We start from the raw sequence: 16,149 nt of genomic DNA, 5'->3' as shown, positions 1-16,149 counted from the left end.
CCTGTGTTCATTATTTAACTAATACTCATAAGATGTTTTTTATTACTTGTCATCATGTGTGATATCTCTAACAAATAACAATAATAATAATAATAATAATTAAGTATTATATAATCAAAACCTTACTGTGAGTATGATATGCTGCTCTTGACTAATTCAACACTTGTATAACAAACTAAGTGCTGCTGTCTCACTGAGGACAGGCTGCTCGTTAAGAGTCACTATACCGCCTCCTGCTGGAGACAGACAGGACTGAAGAAACAAGGACGAGCACTGATGGGAGTCCATCCTCATGGGAGTTATTTTGAGTTTTGAGTTGATGGAAGTGGATATGTTGGGAATGATTTTGTTGATTGATGATTTTGTTTTCATCAGTCCACAACACGTCAGATGACTTGTGTGAGTTTTGAAACCTGTCATCTGACATGTCACTGTCAACCTGAGGATTAGAACATATGGAAGCCCTGTGCGGTCATACATTAATTTTCTGTATTCTCATGGTAACAAGTTAATATTATTCGTTTTCTCAAGATCTCAAGTTATTTACGTCATGTTATGTTATGTTGAACAAATGTTATCCTGACATAACAAGACTTTCTTTTCTCGAGACAATGGCAAAATGAATGAATTAACCTGACATTGCTACACTGAAAGATGTTTCCTGCAGTGATTTAAGAAACTAGACTATGCTTTTGATTCCTTGAGGTCATGTATTAATTATCTTGTTATATCGAGAAAACAAAGTATTGTCATCTCAAGAAAATACTAATCTTGAGAAAACTAAACTATTAACAGATGAAATACAATCGTTAATGGCGATGCCAACGATGAAACACAATAACCAGACATTATTTGTTCTGCAATCATTTATGTGCTGCTTTGTGTCTGCATGTTATCAATGTATGGTTTTCTGATGAGGTTAGCCTCCGTCACATTTCTCTTTCACAGGCTACAGAGAAAAAAGTAACAGGTAATGTTTGATGGAGATATGACTAAAAGTAGTAACAATGGTAATAATACAAATAATATTTGTAGCGGACATCATCAGGACCACGGCATCCTGAAAACTTTCTGTAACAATCTGACGGTCAGGCTCTTCATGTGGTGATTGGTCAGGTGTGTAAGTGGGCGGGGATTAACTGTCTTCCTAAGACAAGTGCAGCAGTATGACTGCTTTCGAGAAGAATGTGTGCAAGTATCTTATGATGATTATGATTCATCACGTCGACACAACAAACACATACCTGTTGGAGAGACATCTGGACAGGGAGACACACTGAGTTTACACGTGGTAGACAGGACGACACGTTGGCCAAACTAGTTGAAGCAGACTGAGACCTTAACTTGTGATGGCGTTAACTTCATTCACAGAGATGAATGCAGCTGTAAGGTGTCATGTAAAAGTTCAAATTCAATTTCAAACCATTAAAGTGAGTAATTAAATTCTTTAATACAATCACTCAGTGATCCAAGTTGACCCCAAGATGCTGATAGACTCTGACATTAAATTACATCGTTAACATGAGAAAAGACAAGTTCAAACAATAACTCCACCTCCAGTCTCTGCGATGATGATGAAGGGTGAGTCGACACACGAGAACTTTAAGAGAAGAAGGGAGGAGGATCATCAAACCATCTGTTACTAACATCCAGGTCTGCTGGAGTTAGTTTGTGAGTGACGGCTACTATCACAGATTTAATGATATGAGAATGAAGAGTGAGTCTGTCATGTCCACACACAGGCGACGCAGTACTCCGCTGACCTACAGAGGAACTCTCCTTGGTTGAAGCTAAGTGATGCACTGCTGTGGACGGGCAGCAACAAAACCTCTTTTAGCTACCTGAAGAGAATCAATAGACCAGGTGTACACTATATTTAGGATATTTACACTGCTTAAACCTGCTGTCAGACGGGCCTTTCTCACTGGAAACTTATTATCAATCTCCTCTCTCTTGAACGCCACCACACTCCATTGACCAAAACAGTGATCTTACCTCACAGAACATGAAGTTGCTGGCCAGTTCGTTAGAGTTATTGCATTAGTTTACATCTGGACTAACGCTAGTGGCTGCAGATTGAGGCAGCGGTAGAAGGACTCTGGTGGTCTCTGAGACAGTGATATAAAGTCTCTGTCTGACAGCAGGGTAAAGCAGTGAAGATATTGTTAATATAGCGTACTCGTGAATAATGTATATGGATATGCTGCTCCTCCTGTGTCCAAACTGGGGACGTGCTGACCGCAGTAAATGATCTGTATTATAGTACAGTATAGTATTAATAGGTCATTGGTTTTGTTAACACAAAATCATAAGAACATTTTTTGTCATTTCATTTCTGACTTTGTTCAAACTGATTTAACTCATGAGTTCAGAGTGTTTGTGAAGCGTCCTCTCCATCTGTCTCTACCTCCGTCCTCCCAGCAAATGTAAGACTAACTCCTCGTCTTCAGCCAGAGACAGTCCGGTGTCCAACACAGCGCCCTCTTCCTCCTGCTGCCTAACTCTCTTCTTCTTCGCTACCGTGAGCTCTTCCTCGTCGCTGCTTTCACTGCTGTACTGCCGTTTAGCTGACTTTATCTGATCCTCCTCGTCCTCCTCCTCCTCGTCCTCAGATCGCGGTTTGTCAGGGTCTGGCAGGGTGCTGGGGTCGAATTCGTCTTCGCTGTGATTGGCCAGGTAAGCCACCACGTCGTCCTCCTCTTCCTCGTCAGAGTTCTTTCCTTGCTGCTTGCTGGCCTCCCTCCTGGCTGCCTTGGCCTTCAGCTTCTGCTCCTTGTGTTTGGCCTTCACTTTGCGCCTGTACTCCTGCTTGTCGAACTCCTGGTCCTCGCGTCTCAGCCTCTCCTTGGCCTTCTCCACGTTGATACCCGAAACCTCCTCTTCCTCGTCTTCCTCTTCCGCAGTCGCAGACTTTTGGACGGGCGGCCACAGCTGCACGGCCTGTCCTTCTTCACTGAAAGTCACTTTGGTGTTGAGCTGGAAGTTTCTCTTGAGGGCCTTTTTGGCTTCTTTGAACTTTGTCTCTTTTACAGTTTTCTTTTTGGAATCCGTGTCAGAGTCTTCCTCCTCCGTCTCCTGACCCCCCGTCAGGTTAAAGACGTCCTTTCTTTTGACTGTCAGCAGCTCCAGATCTTTTAAATCGTCATCGTCTTCGCTGTCGCCATCCACACCCAGGAGCAGAGCCTTGGACTGATCCGCCTCTTTTTCATCACCGCTTTCCTCGTCGTCGCCTGAATCTTCTGACTCGGAGCTCTGGCTTTCCTTGTGAGGAACTTTTCCTCTCAGCTGGGCCTTAAAGCTTTTCAGATCTTCCTCTTCTTCAGACTCCTCCTCCTCTTCCTCCCTCTGTCCTCCTTTCTCAGCTCTCTGGGCCTGGGCTTTGTTCAAGAAGCGCACCCTCGGAGCCACAGCGAGGCCCAGAGAGAGCGCGTACTCGTGGAGCTGAAGTTTAAAGACATCAAACACCTCTTTGTTCTTCATCAGGTAGACGGAGCGCAGGTAGGAAACAAAACACCTCTGAGCTCTCTCCTTCTGCTCCTTCTCCTGAGCCAGGAAGGCCTCCAGCTTCTGCTGGACGTTCTGCAGCTTCTCTGCATTCACCTGGAATCAGTCAGACAATGACACGAATGAATACAGATGTTTGTTTGTTTCTCTTGTGAGTAACACTTCAGTCTTTTTAGTTTTTGCCCTCCACACAGGTCACATTCTTTTCTCTTTCTTGTTTCCTGGAAACAAACAGACTAACCCATCAAACAGCTCTTCAGTGGCATTTAAACTTGCTTACATCATCTCCTTAAAAGACTAAATTAGCAACTACTGAGAACAAACCAAGAATAAAATGAATGACGGGGTGTCTTCATTTCAAGAAATACTCCCCACACGAGCTCATTTCAATGAATATTAAGGCTGCAGATCAAACTAAACACCATTCAGCTCCACTGTGCTGTGGGAAGAATGTTTACTATTTGAGTGAAATGATAAATATGATAATAGGGATGCATCGGCTGAACATCGGTATCGCCTCCTTAACTGCCATCGGCAAATATATAACATTGACTGATGGCAGTGGCCGATGATTATATGGCGGGTTTTTGTAGCCAAAACACGGGCACTTCAGATCCTTCTTCCTGCGACCCTCTGTTCAGCAGGCAGCAGTCTCACTCACTCACTCATTACAGCTCTGGCTGACGTGCCCGCTAAACTCACAACAGACACTCCCACTAACTTCAGCTCACGCACGCCGGCCCCGCCCACCCTTAACCTACAAAATGGGCAGTGTAAGTAAAAAAAATCTTTTCATTGATTAGTTAGCTATACACCAATTTAGGAGGGGTTTTGAAAGTTATTTTTTTAGAAAAGAACATGTCATGTGTATTAGGGTTATATTAAATGTAAAAAAAAAAAAAAGACATTAAAAGTTTTTTTTGTTTTTTTAAAGATTATTTTTTTGGCCTTTTTTATGCCTTTAATGATAGGACAGTTGAAGATAGACAGGAAGCAGGGGGCAGAGAGAGGGGGAGTGACACGCAGTAAATGGCCATCCGATGCGATGGATTCAAACTGGGGCCAGCTGCAGCAAGGACTGTAGCCTCTACACACGGGGCGGCCGCCTAACCCACTACGCTACCGACTGCCCCTTAAAGGTTGTTTTTGGTTCATAAATATGTCTGATTGAATTTGTGCTCATTCAAGAATGGTACGATGAAGAGCGGTGAAGACTTTTAAGACAGTTCAGTAATGTTTCCGTGGCACAGAGGGAATAAATAACAAAAAGAAAAAACATGGCATCGGCCAAGTTGTTATTTTAAACATCGGTATCGGCCCAGAATTTCACAATCGGTGCATCCCTATATGATAATAAGAAAAAGACTCAAAAACTGGTCAAGGGGTCTAGATGGAGAGGAGGATGTTAGCAAAGCTGACATCCATTATGAACTCCTCTCATCCCCTGTACGACACTGTGGAGGCCTTAAACAGCTCCTTCAGCAACAGACTGCTACACCCACCATGTAAGAAGGAGTTCTGACAGGTCCTTCATTCCAACAGTCAGACTGACTGAGTAACACCATCATGACAGCGTGGGATCATTAAAGTCACTTAAAATCTCATCTCTTATCTTATCCACACATAATAATAATAAGTTTAAATACTAATATAAATAAAGACTGAATGACTGAATTACATTCCGCTGCCTGCACTGTGTGTGCACCGTGACGCTGACCTGGATCTTATTGATGGGGACCTTCTTCTCCTGCAGCTGGCTGGTCATGCCTTTCTCTTCTGAGGGCAGCAGCAGCAGCAGGGCCTCTCCGCCCTCCTTGTACCTGGCGGTGCGGCCCACCCTGTGGATGTAGGTGTCTGCGTCCTCCGGACAGTCGAACTGCAGCACCCAGTTGACGGCGGGGAAGTCCAGGCCTCTGGCGGCTATGTCGGTGGCGAAGAGCACGGCGTTGTTCTTCTTGAGGAAGTCGTTGTAGACCTCCACTCTCTTCATCTGCTGCTGTTTGCCGTGCAGAGCCAGAATGGGCATCCCGGGTCTGAGGCGGCAGAAGACCCGGAACAGGTACTGCACCTCCTTGCAGCAGGCAAAGAAGACGATGATCTTCTTCTTCAGGTGGCTCCTGATGAACGAGAAGAGCATGTTGACCTTCTGATGGAGCTCACACACCACGTAGTTCTGCTCCAGCGTGGCCGGGGTGCTGAACTTGGCCTTCTCGTGAACCCACACGTACTCCGGGTCTTTGAGGCTGAGCCGGGCCAGGTCTTTGACCGACTTGGTCTGCGTGGCGGAGAACAGCAGCGTCTGCCTGGTCTTTGGGAGGTTCTCCACGATGGCGTTGAGCGTATCAGCGAAGCCCATGTCCAGGATGCGGTCCGCCTCATCCAGGACCAGCATGTGGAGGTTGGAGGCGTGGAAGGTGGCCGTCTCGTCCATGTGCTGGAGCAGCCGGCCCGGGGTGCAGATGACGATGTTGGTGTGCTGGATCCTCTCCGACTCGCTCTTGAGGTCTTTGCCGCCGATGATGAGCCCCGCAGAGAACTCGTGGTTCTTGCCCACCTTGCGGAGGACTTCGAAGGTCTGATAGGCGAGCTCTCTGGTGGGGGATATGATGAGAGCACCGAGGCCGTCCATGGAGGTCCACTGCTGGCGGAACAGACACTCCAGCACCGGTATGAGGAAGGCTAACGTCTTCCCAGAGCCGGTCTTAGCCGCGCCGAGGACGTCTTTCCCCTGCAGAGCGAAGCCGACGGTCTGCCTCTGGATCTCGGTGGGCTGCCGGTACTGAGCCTCCTGCAGGCCCAGCAGGGTCTTCTTCGAGATGGGGAAGTCTGAGAACTTGACCACGTCCTTGTTGCTGATGTCGCCGTACCTGCTGACCAGCCTGTCGATGTACTCCCGCTCCACCTGCCACTCGGGCTTCTTCTTCTGCGCCCTCTCCCTCTTCACGCGTGTTTTCGTCTTGTTGTATTTTTTCTTCCACTTCTCGAAGTTTTTCACGGGGTCGGCGCCATCTTTCATCTTCGCGGGCTTGGGCTTCTTCCCGAAGGAGCTCGAGCCTTTCTTCTCCATGTCAAGACGAACGGAGAGTTAAAAACACGCGGACACGGACACGCGAACACTCTCCCCCGTGTGTGTGTACAGCGTGGGAAAAACAGGACCACGGCGCATTTAGAATGACGTAATTACCACGCGACACTATTGGGTGGGGCCAATTTGCCCCGAGTGTTACCTGCAAGGCAAAAGACTACAAATTAGACTAATTAATCAGAATCAGAAATACTTTAATAATAATCCCAGGGGGAATATATATAGATATATATAAATATAAAGGTATATACAAGAACAAAATTGACATTAAATAAAGTGCAACAGATGCAAAAGTAACGTTTTTACCCCAAACTTTATTGAAAGAACAAACAAATAAAGAATTCAGTCATACTCGTTCACATTGTACAATAGTAACATGGCACCAGCATAGTTACATGACAGTATAATAATGATCAAAAGGGAGAAGCATGAAAACAGAAAAAGCAAATCTAAAACACAGATGTGTTAGACTTAGTTAAAACTGTTGTGACAGGTTACTGGTTGGAAATATCTGCATGAATATTCATTATAGATAGACATTTCTTATTAGTAATTAACTTAAAATAGACTTAATAATCATCAACTTCAATCAAAAAAAGCTTCAATGACGTTGAAACTTCAATCAAAAAAAGCTTCAATGACGTTGATGAATCTTGACATTTACATTTATGGGTGTGAAATTTCCCTAATAAAATATAGATGTTGACAATAATATGTAGTTTCTTTTCTTTGTATTCAAAATAAGAAATTAAAGTTAGTAAAGACCAATTAGAGCGTTTATTAGCCCTTCACCTCCTTATTACGTCATTCTTTGTCAGCGTTGCATTTTTTTAAATTACTGCAATCTGCATTTCTTCTACCTCTATCTGTAAAACCTTAAAATGGAAATTAAGCAAATCGATAATTGTAGTTCTAGTTCATATTTTTATAAAACATTTCTGTTTCTACGGTTATACTTTTCTATTTGTATATATGTTAGCACGGGTTCACTTTTTAACACAGTTATATATTTATTTTCTATGCAAATGTTTAATTTCTTTACAAACGCTTCATCTCTGTATACATATTGAATTTAGATTTATCTCAGGTTCATTTTAACGTATGACTACTAGGTTGATTCTAATGTAATCTAATCTATCTAATTGAGTATTGAGTATTTTTTTAGACTTGTGTCTGTTCAGTTTTGCCTTTATCCAATATATATGATGATATACAGTATACTGATAATAAAGATAATAAATAATACACCAGTGTTCACCCTATAAGTCTTCAGCGTGAATCTGTCTATAAATATTCAACATTCTGTTATTCAGAGTAAAAAATCAACAATGTGATCTGACGCTGAGAAATAAGAGCCACCTGGAAGACTCGACTCTGGGCAAACCCCTCAGGGATTCATCAAATATCAAACATCAAATATCAAATATGAGGTGGGAAGTTGCTGAAATGGAAGAAAACATGTATATACATAAAATGCACGTATCTGCATGTTAAAGAATATAATTTATTTAATGTATTTGTCATGTTAAATCAGTTCTCTTGTTTTCAGTAGTCAGCTGTTTGTTTGTTTGTTTGTCACACAGGGGGAAAAAAAAGAAACGGTGACACTTCCGGATCACATGCCGCTTGAAAACAAGATTGACGGAAGTTTCATGAATGTCATTTCAAAACAAAACTATATGACTTGTGTTGAAGAATAAAACCTGTGGTCTAACTAATGGTTACTGTGAAAAATAACACGTTTGTAACTAAATGATATATAATAGAATATATATACACATTTTATGAATGACACGTTAATGTTAATAGACGTTTTTTATGATATAAGTTACAATATATATTCAATATAACATCTACATGGAATAGCTGACGCTGATGTGACGTTACCTGGAGACGCTCTACGTTTCATACGTTTTATTTTGTAAGGCATGACCGGAAGGTGTATGCGCAGTCTCCCTGTTTGAGCTTGACACCTGTTCTGCTAACACCTGATCAACAGACGAGACAGATGATAAACAAGTGTCGGGACAGATTATTTCGCACAGAATCCGAGTGAATATTCGTCCCCTGAGGCTCGCTGACCTCCCCGCAGTCCCTATGAGAGACACGGCATGGCAGAGAGACAGGACAATGAGGTAAGGTTAGCTCTCAGCTGCAGTCACAGCACAGGTTTGCATTGGTTTGGGTTGGGGCAGTGCATGTTTTCAGTGTGGCTGTTTGTCGTGACGGTCGGGAGCGGGCAAAGTGTTGTTTAAAGTGCGGGCACACACGCAGACGGTCGGGGCTGTGCTGACCACCGCGGACCGACACTAACTTGTGTTAGCCGCGCGTTAGCTCAGCGGCTAGCTGCACCGGATACATTGAAGTTTAGAGCTGGGACTGTTTCTCACAGTGTTTTGGTTCAATGAGGAGAACAAGACAGTGCCAAACACCACAAGAGTTCATTATTAAAATGATTCAAGTGTTGATTTGTTCAACGGCAAACGTGTATTTAAGTTATTACGACGTATTTGACGTGTTGTAAATGAGCTAAACAAAGATACAGTGAGTTTGGTGCACACTTCATGTCAGCCACAACAGGAAGAAGGCAGTTTATCAAAGTGGAAAGTTGATGGTGGCCATTGCCGAACAGTGCTAAGTTCATTAATGAACATAATTATTCATTGTATTTTTGCAGCAGTTCAAATTTGGGAGTGAAGAAACGTGTTTGAGTTTAAAGTGTCAGATTTTTTAATGGAGTCTGGTGTTGGAAACTAAATGAAGTTCAGCCAAGTAAGTCAGTGTTGTAGTGCTCATAGCTGTGTACCTCATGTGTGTCTACTGTGTTTGTTGTGGTCAAGGTGGAGGAGGCTGACCAGATCTACCTGCTGATGAAGGAGGAGTATCGCATCTCTAGGAATGTGCGCCTGGCGTGGTTCCTTGGTAAACTCAACCAAGTCATCTGGCCAGCCTCGAAGCCTGAACTGGTGAGTTAACACTGCTTCCCTTTTAAGGTTGTCAATGTTGACATCAAGCAAGACCACACAGAATCTGTGAGACGAGAAAGATGGAAAAACTAAAGCTGAGTTCGTAACATACATTCATGAGACATGGGTGTGTGGAGATATAAATATATATATATATGAACCACAAGGAACCCTGTGTTCTGAGAGCACAGTGTTCTAGAGAGGTAACAGGCTACTGTGAACTCTGATGAAGATGCAGACCATGAAAAGATTTCTAGGCAATCTAAAAGTAACAAATGCGTGGACTATTTTTTTCTGAATCTTTGTGAGATGGGATGCGCCTGATTTTTGTGAAGTTACTTAGGTGAAAGTTATGGTAGCTATCAGTGAAGCAGGACGGTAAATGCTGACTAAGCATTATACAACAAGTAGCTTCCGACCGAGCAATGTGATTGCTCAACTAGACATTTAGAATGTGCTCAAATCAGCATGACTGCACACCTGACTCATCACTAAAAATATTACTCCTCCATCTCCACAAAATCTATAACATGTAAACAAATATGAATAAGTCCACTGGAAGTCAACTTTAATAAAGTAATACATATGAATTTACAATTTCAGCTTTCTTTAATGAATATTCTGTGTTACAGAGCTGTTGGACTGCCTCGTTAATACAGGTGTGTGCCTCGTTAATACAGGTGTGTACCTTGTTAATACAGGTGTGTACCTCGTTAATACAGGTGTGTACCTCATTAATGTGCAGCACGTCAGAGATCAAACAGTTTAGTGAGCTCAGAGAAAATATTAAAGACTAAAGGTGGATTAATATGGACTGAAGAGGAATATTACATTAGATAAAAACATGTTGTTCATTTTGATTCCATATATTTGTTCAATATATTTTGACTTTTGACCTTTACAACGCTGTGGAGTTACTGGAAATGTTTGGGTCATCCTCCATCAGCTGTTCCGGTGAGTCACTGATACAGCGCTAGCTTAAAAATAAATGTGAAGTTCATGGACTTAGGACTTAGCAAAGCAGTTTAATGTCTATATGTGCAGTATTAATTCAGTATTTATTCAGCTAACGGGCCGCATCAGTGAAATGCCAATAATAAGTTAAAGCTCACTTTGAGTGTAATATTGTACAAAAAAAATACAATAATTACCAACCTAAATAAAATATATCATCAAAAGATATTCATGTTATGGGGCAATTTGCTCTCAAAATAAACATTTCTTTACTTGCGAGTCAGGTGTGCTGTCATGCTGATTTGAGCACATTTTAAATGTCTAGTTGACCAATCTCATTGCTCGGCCGGCCCTACTTGTTGTATAATAAGGATTAACATATGCCACTGGTAAATACCAGAACAGGAGTGATGTGCTGTTATCATGTGCACCATGCTGGTAAAAATAAAACAGAACCATACCAATACAGTATGACATATGTGTGACATATCCCTAAGAAATGGTGTATGATATAAAAACAGAAGTAGCAGGCTGACAAATGCTTGTGTAGTCCAGAACTACATAAATGATGATGTCCCGTTGGACTCTCTTTATTACAGTTGAACTCAGAGAATGAATTGGACTTACTGAGCATCTTACCTAAAGGATGGCAGTCGGATTTCTCCCCCACCATGTACCCCTACATGTTGATGCCGTCCACTCGGGCCACTTTCCTGGCCCGGAGGTACCGCTTCATCATCGAACTGGACCTCAGCCCCTCCACAGGGATAGTGGTAAGACTTGAACACACTTTAACGGGTGATAACTGTTCAGGGTTGTATAATATCTACAGAACATTTATTATAAACCTGAGCTGGTTCACTCTGAGGACATGACCTATGCTGCATTGCCCATGGGTTCCTAGTCTCTTGGCTGCTCCAGTTTGCAGCTATGCATATCTTTAGTGTGCTACTTGCCAGTGTAACCAAGACCTGCTGGCATATCAATGTGAAGACTGGACTGGTCAAAGCAAAGATGTCTCTTTTTAAGTATCAGTGTATACAGAGCACAGAGAAATCTCAGGGGACACCAGGTGCTGTTAAGTGATTTCCATCGAGTTATGATTGTACAGTTACAATTTGGACATATCAGCGTCTAGATCATTAAAAGCCTGTCCAGATTGAAATGCCTGGATATTGGATACATTGTCAAATGTTCCCAACAGGATGAAATGTAACCCTGAAATTTTATCTACAGACATCATTAGGGCAGAATTTCAGTTTGTCCAGTGCTCAGAAGCTAAAACGGGTGTCATAAGAAGGATTTTATTAAACTGGGTCATCAGATAGAATCAACATGGACTCTTAAAACACAATTCCACCCCTTTCAGACAGTTTATTATTTATTATTGTTTGACTGCTTCATATGAGACTCCAGACACAGATTCATGTCAACTGTAGTTGACATGAATCAATGCACCACTGTCACAACACAGAATTAAAAAGAATCACATAACAGAGGCATACAAAAGTTAAGTTTCACTTCTCTCTTCATTTTTACATCTGTATTATGCTCTGTCAGTCACGTTATTGCTGTATTATTTTTAACCCCTTCTGCACCAGACGCACAGCAAATGGAAAATTTAAATTATATGACCAATTAATTTCTTTTCACCTTGTGTTGATGTTAAATTACCATTACCTTGACTGTATCCTGATTAAAAGGCTTGTGGAGAGGATGGGTGTCTCTGGGAGCACCCTTGACTGGTTCTCTTCCTATCTCTCAGATAGAAGTTTTTCTGTTTCACTTCTGTCTTTCTGTCACTGTCCGTACATGTCATAAACAGCTGCTCTGTCCTGTGGTGTGCCACAGGGTTCTGTGTTGGGTGCTTTTTTATTTACCTTATATATGCTTCTGTTAAGTTATATCAATAGCAATTTTAAATGTATCACTTATCTGCTGATGATGCGTAACCGTATGTGTCTTTTAGGCTTTATGAGTCTAAAAAGCTGCCAGAACTAAACAAAACAGAAAAAAATCTGAATTCATTCATTTTATTGCATCCGATGCAAGGTTGCTCAGTGCATTGTCTCTCTCTCCAGCTGTAAAGTCTTCTCTTAGAAATCTTGTTGTTATTTTCCATCAGGCTATACACTTCAACCTCTTCTACCTGAGAAACATTGCCAAACATAGGACAGTTATATCACAACCTAAACTACAAATGATAATTCAAGCCTTTATGTCTTGTATCTTATATCTAGATTATCGTAACTCTGTTTTTACCTGCCTGAATAAGGTGTCTTTGTACTATCAGAACTAGCAGGACTGTTGACCAGGTCGAAGAAAATACAGCTCACATCACTCCCATATTATCTGCTTTACACTGAATTCCAATCAGGATTCATTTTAAAGTTCTTCTGTTCACATATAGAGCTCTGCACAGTCAGGCACAAGAATACATCTGCAATATGCAGGTCACTTGGATCTTCTGACCAGGGCTTACTTGCCCCCTGTACACGATTTAAAAACAAAAGGTCACCATGTCTTTGAAGTGGTGGCTCCAACACTAAGGAATGTTCTTCCTGTAGACCTACATTCTGCGGTGGCTCTTCTACTGTATATGTTTGATTCAGTGTCATCAGTTTTAGACTGTAGTTTGTCCAACAGTGAAAACTGATGAAATGTGAGCAAATGTGTGATGTTCAGTTTGTTGGGATGTTCTGCCCCCAAGTGGCCAAGCGGAGAAATGTATCTGTAATAATGAAATGAATGGATCGCCTACAGAAATATTCATGTTATGTGTTTCTGTTAAAAAAAAACCCATCACAGGTCAATATCATGTTTTTTTTTTTTGTTTTACAGCTGTTTGGACTTTAACTCAAGAGTACAGTCTCCGTTACTCTGGCAGAAGATGCTTTAGAAGTTACTGAGCGCAGAAAAGAGTTGTCAGTTTGTGTTTGAGTTGTGTTCTGTTGTCTGTTCTGCAGGACGACAGCACAGGAGAGATGATCTTCGATGAGGTGTTCCACGCCTTGTCAAGGTGCTTGGCTGGTCTGGCTCAACCATTTCAAGTCCCTGGAACTGATCAGTTTTTCAAGCCTAAGATCTTCGTCACCATCTTGGCGTATTCGTCAATTATTGGCCTCACCTCCCATCAGGTCGTTACAGCAACTTACACGCCATCCTGTTTTTGTTAACTGGTGTTTTACAAAGTATGCTCAGGAGCCTTGAAATGGATCATGTGAAATAAATGCCTTAAAGAGTAACTTGAATAGAACAAGTTCATTTTCAAAGGTAGGAAAAATCCTGTCTTCTCATCACAGGAGCAGTTCCTAAACATATGGCTGTATCATCTTCTATCTTATCTTAACTTAAGAAATCCTAACTGGAACTGCAAACTCAATTCTTCATTCAGCACTCGTTCGTTGATGTCTATACTGTGTTTTGAATGTAGACTGCCTGGACCTTGACGACTTGTCTCACTTCACTTGTGACCTGTCTTTTCCTGTCTGTTATTGCATTCTAGCTAGTTTGGGGTGGCAAGAGGTTGTAGATGCTGTCATTGTCATGCTATACAACATATTAGCAGTTGATGTATAGCAGTTAGACATGGTCCATATTCAGTGTTGTTTTCTGTACATTGAAATTGTTCTGATTGCACATTGCTAATACTGACCTGACTACAGTATGATGTATTTGCAGTGCTTCTTAGATAAAATAATATAAACCCCCCAAAGTTCTTGTAATCAGCAGCCTCTACACTGTTATATTAATAAAGCTCAGTGTGTCTCTGTCCTTTGTTAGGTCCCAAGGACGTCCCATATTTAGAGCTCTGTAGTTTAATCAGCTTGTCCCTGAAACTTGTTCTTCAAACAGATTTTTTTCTGCCCCTAAACTTCTTAACCATGGGGCACTTGCGTCACTAAAAATAAATATAAGCACAGAGCTATGATGCACAAAGCTGCTGTAGATGTTATTGCCGTCCTCTGACAGCCTCGATTTCCTCCCTGCAGGTTTTGGTACAGGGCTGTCAGCTCGATAGAACAGACCTCGATGAGTTCCTGCATCACATCTATCAGCAGCTCAGAGCAGTGGAGAGCAACATCGCACAAGTCCTCCATCAGCAGCACGAACAGGCAAGTGTTTATGAACAGTACTTACACTGTATTTTAAAATAAAGATGAGGACAGATGCTGTTAATAAAAAAACAACAGATCTCATCCATAAGTTTAAGGGGAAGGTCTGAGCCTTCTGGAGGCCTAATTCAGTGAAACAGGAGATGACCTTGATAACTCCAGAGGCAAACATATTCTCATTCAATAAATTCAGATTAACTGGCCGGTGACCTGCCTAATGTCCTGATGTCTTAACATATCTAAGGTTCAGAAACACTTGAAAACAACTCCATTCAAATTTTAAATAATATACAATAATAAATAATATTACATATAATAAATTTAAAGCATTGTTAAGAGGACAGTATTAATGAATACATGTTCCACCTGTGAGGCTCATGTTTGTCATTCTAAAAATAAAGCAGTTGCTGGAGATTTGATATTCTATATCAAAGCTATGCTACATTGCTGTTGTTGTTGTTGCTGCACGGGGTGCTGAAAAAGCATACCGTCCCCAGGAGTTGGCGCACATGCAAGACTTTTTGATATAAGACCCACTGCAAGACAACAAATTATCCTTATTATTTTTCTTTCTCGTGTCTTTAGTCGGTGGAGCCAGTCCAAAGCTCAGGTCTTCATAGCAACACCCTGGATGACCAGCCCCACAGAAAACAGGGCATTTCCATGGTGTCAGCTGACATGGGTCTCGTCAGCATGGTGCGCCAAGGCATCCTGGCCCTTCAGTTGCTGCCCCCAAACTCCAGTGCAGGTAGGTTTGTCTGAAGCACCCAAGTTGTCATTAAGTTTCTCCACCAAGGGTTTGTCATCCAACAGTCAACACTGTAACTCAAAGATTAACCAGGGTTTGTTTAACATGTTTTCTAACCCCAGTCCTAATGACATTATTTATTTTTCCTGACTGCCAATGTTTTTGTTTGAATTAGTGCTTTTTAATCTGGGGGACACCAGTCAAAATCACCCAGTTCCTCCTGTGCAGTTTTAATAGATATATTTATTTATATTTTATTTTAATAGAATATTTATTTGAATTCATGTTTGCTGTGGGTTTAGGTTTAAAGTATCATACACTCTCAAGAAGGGAAGGGGCATTTTCAGTTCCTTTAAAGGAGACATGATGAGTGGTGGAACAGCTGCTCTGCATCTATATGAACTTTTTACTGAGATGTAAAAAAAACTGTTTGGTAGGATTTGAATGTCTGAGTTTGTTCAGGAACATGAAAACTCTGATGAACCAGTGAGAGCTGAAATTAAACCCTCTAACCGATCCATTGTGTACAGAAACAGACTGATGAGTCAAAACACATCATGCTGTTTGGACTGCTTACAGCGCACATGCCTGTTCCACTGAACTGTGTCTTTGAGATCAGATACTGCTTGCATCATTGTGGAAAAGTTCATTGTTGGCTCGTTTTCCATCATCGCTGATGAATAGTCAGCCTCAGTAACTTCATTTAGCCACAAACCAAGCATGTTCATCACTTTTTAATGTCTCTTTCTAAATAGTGTGCATGTTGTACTGTATTTA

At 41.8% G+C, this 16,149-nt stretch overlaps 2 protein-coding genes across 10 annotated transcripts in view; one reads left to right on the top strand and one right to left on the bottom strand.

The window, feature by feature from the left end:
• Positions 1-1,081: 1,081 nt before the first annotated feature.
• ddx10 (DEAD (Asp-Glu-Ala-Asp) box polypeptide 10) lies at positions 1,082-6,722 on the bottom strand. Its single transcript, XM_027290448.1, has 2 exons — positions 5,222-6,722; positions 1,082-3,600 (listed from the first exon to the last, which is right to left on the bottom strand). The coding sequence occupies exons 1-2, from the start codon at positions 6,569-6,571 to the stop codon at positions 2,404-2,406; spliced, it is 2,547 nt and encodes an 848-aa protein (XP_027146249.1). The 5' UTR covers positions 6,572-6,722; the 3' UTR covers positions 1,082-2,403.
• A 1,787-nt stretch (positions 6,723-8,509) lies between these two features.
• szt2 (SZT2 subunit of KICSTOR complex) overlaps positions 8,510-16,149 on the top strand; it is an 87,622-nt gene continuing 79,982 nt past the window's right edge. For all 9 annotated transcript variants that reach the window (XM_027289939.1, XM_027289936.1, XM_019278985.2 and 6 more), the window contains exons 1-6: positions 8,510-8,724; positions 9,430-9,555; positions 11,109-11,282; positions 13,476-13,646; positions 14,502-14,624; positions 15,210-15,372. In XM_027289939.1, coding sequence (XP_027145740.1) covers positions 8,701-8,724; positions 9,430-9,555; positions 11,109-11,282; positions 13,476-13,646; positions 14,502-14,624; positions 15,210-15,372 — 781 coding nt within the window. In that variant the 5' untranslated portion in view covers positions 8,510-8,700. The remainder of the gene's footprint in view (positions 8,725-9,429; positions 9,556-11,108; positions 11,283-13,475; positions 13,647-14,501; positions 14,625-15,209; positions 15,373-16,149) is intronic.

The sequence above is a fragment of the Larimichthys crocea genome, chromosome XVII (genome assembly GCF_000972845.2).
Source record: "Larimichthys crocea isolate SSNF chromosome XVII, L_crocea_2.0, whole genome shotgun sequence".
NCBI classification, from domain to species: domain Eukaryota; kingdom Metazoa; phylum Chordata; class Actinopteri; family Sciaenidae; genus Larimichthys; species Larimichthys crocea.
This window is presented reverse-complemented; position numbering and strand designations above follow the sequence as displayed.

What these genes read in the sequence shown, in the direction of transcription:
- ddx10 (XM_027290448.1), bottom strand. Translation starts at nt 6,571, where the DNA reads ATGGAGAAGAAAGGCTCGAGCTCCTTCGGGAAGAAGCCCAAGCCCGCG. An exon ending in TCCCCATCAATAAGATCCAG is followed by an intron (nt 3,601 to 5,221) that starts GTCAGCGTCACG and finishes GACTGATTCCAG; the next exon opens with GTGAATGCAGAGAAGCTGCA.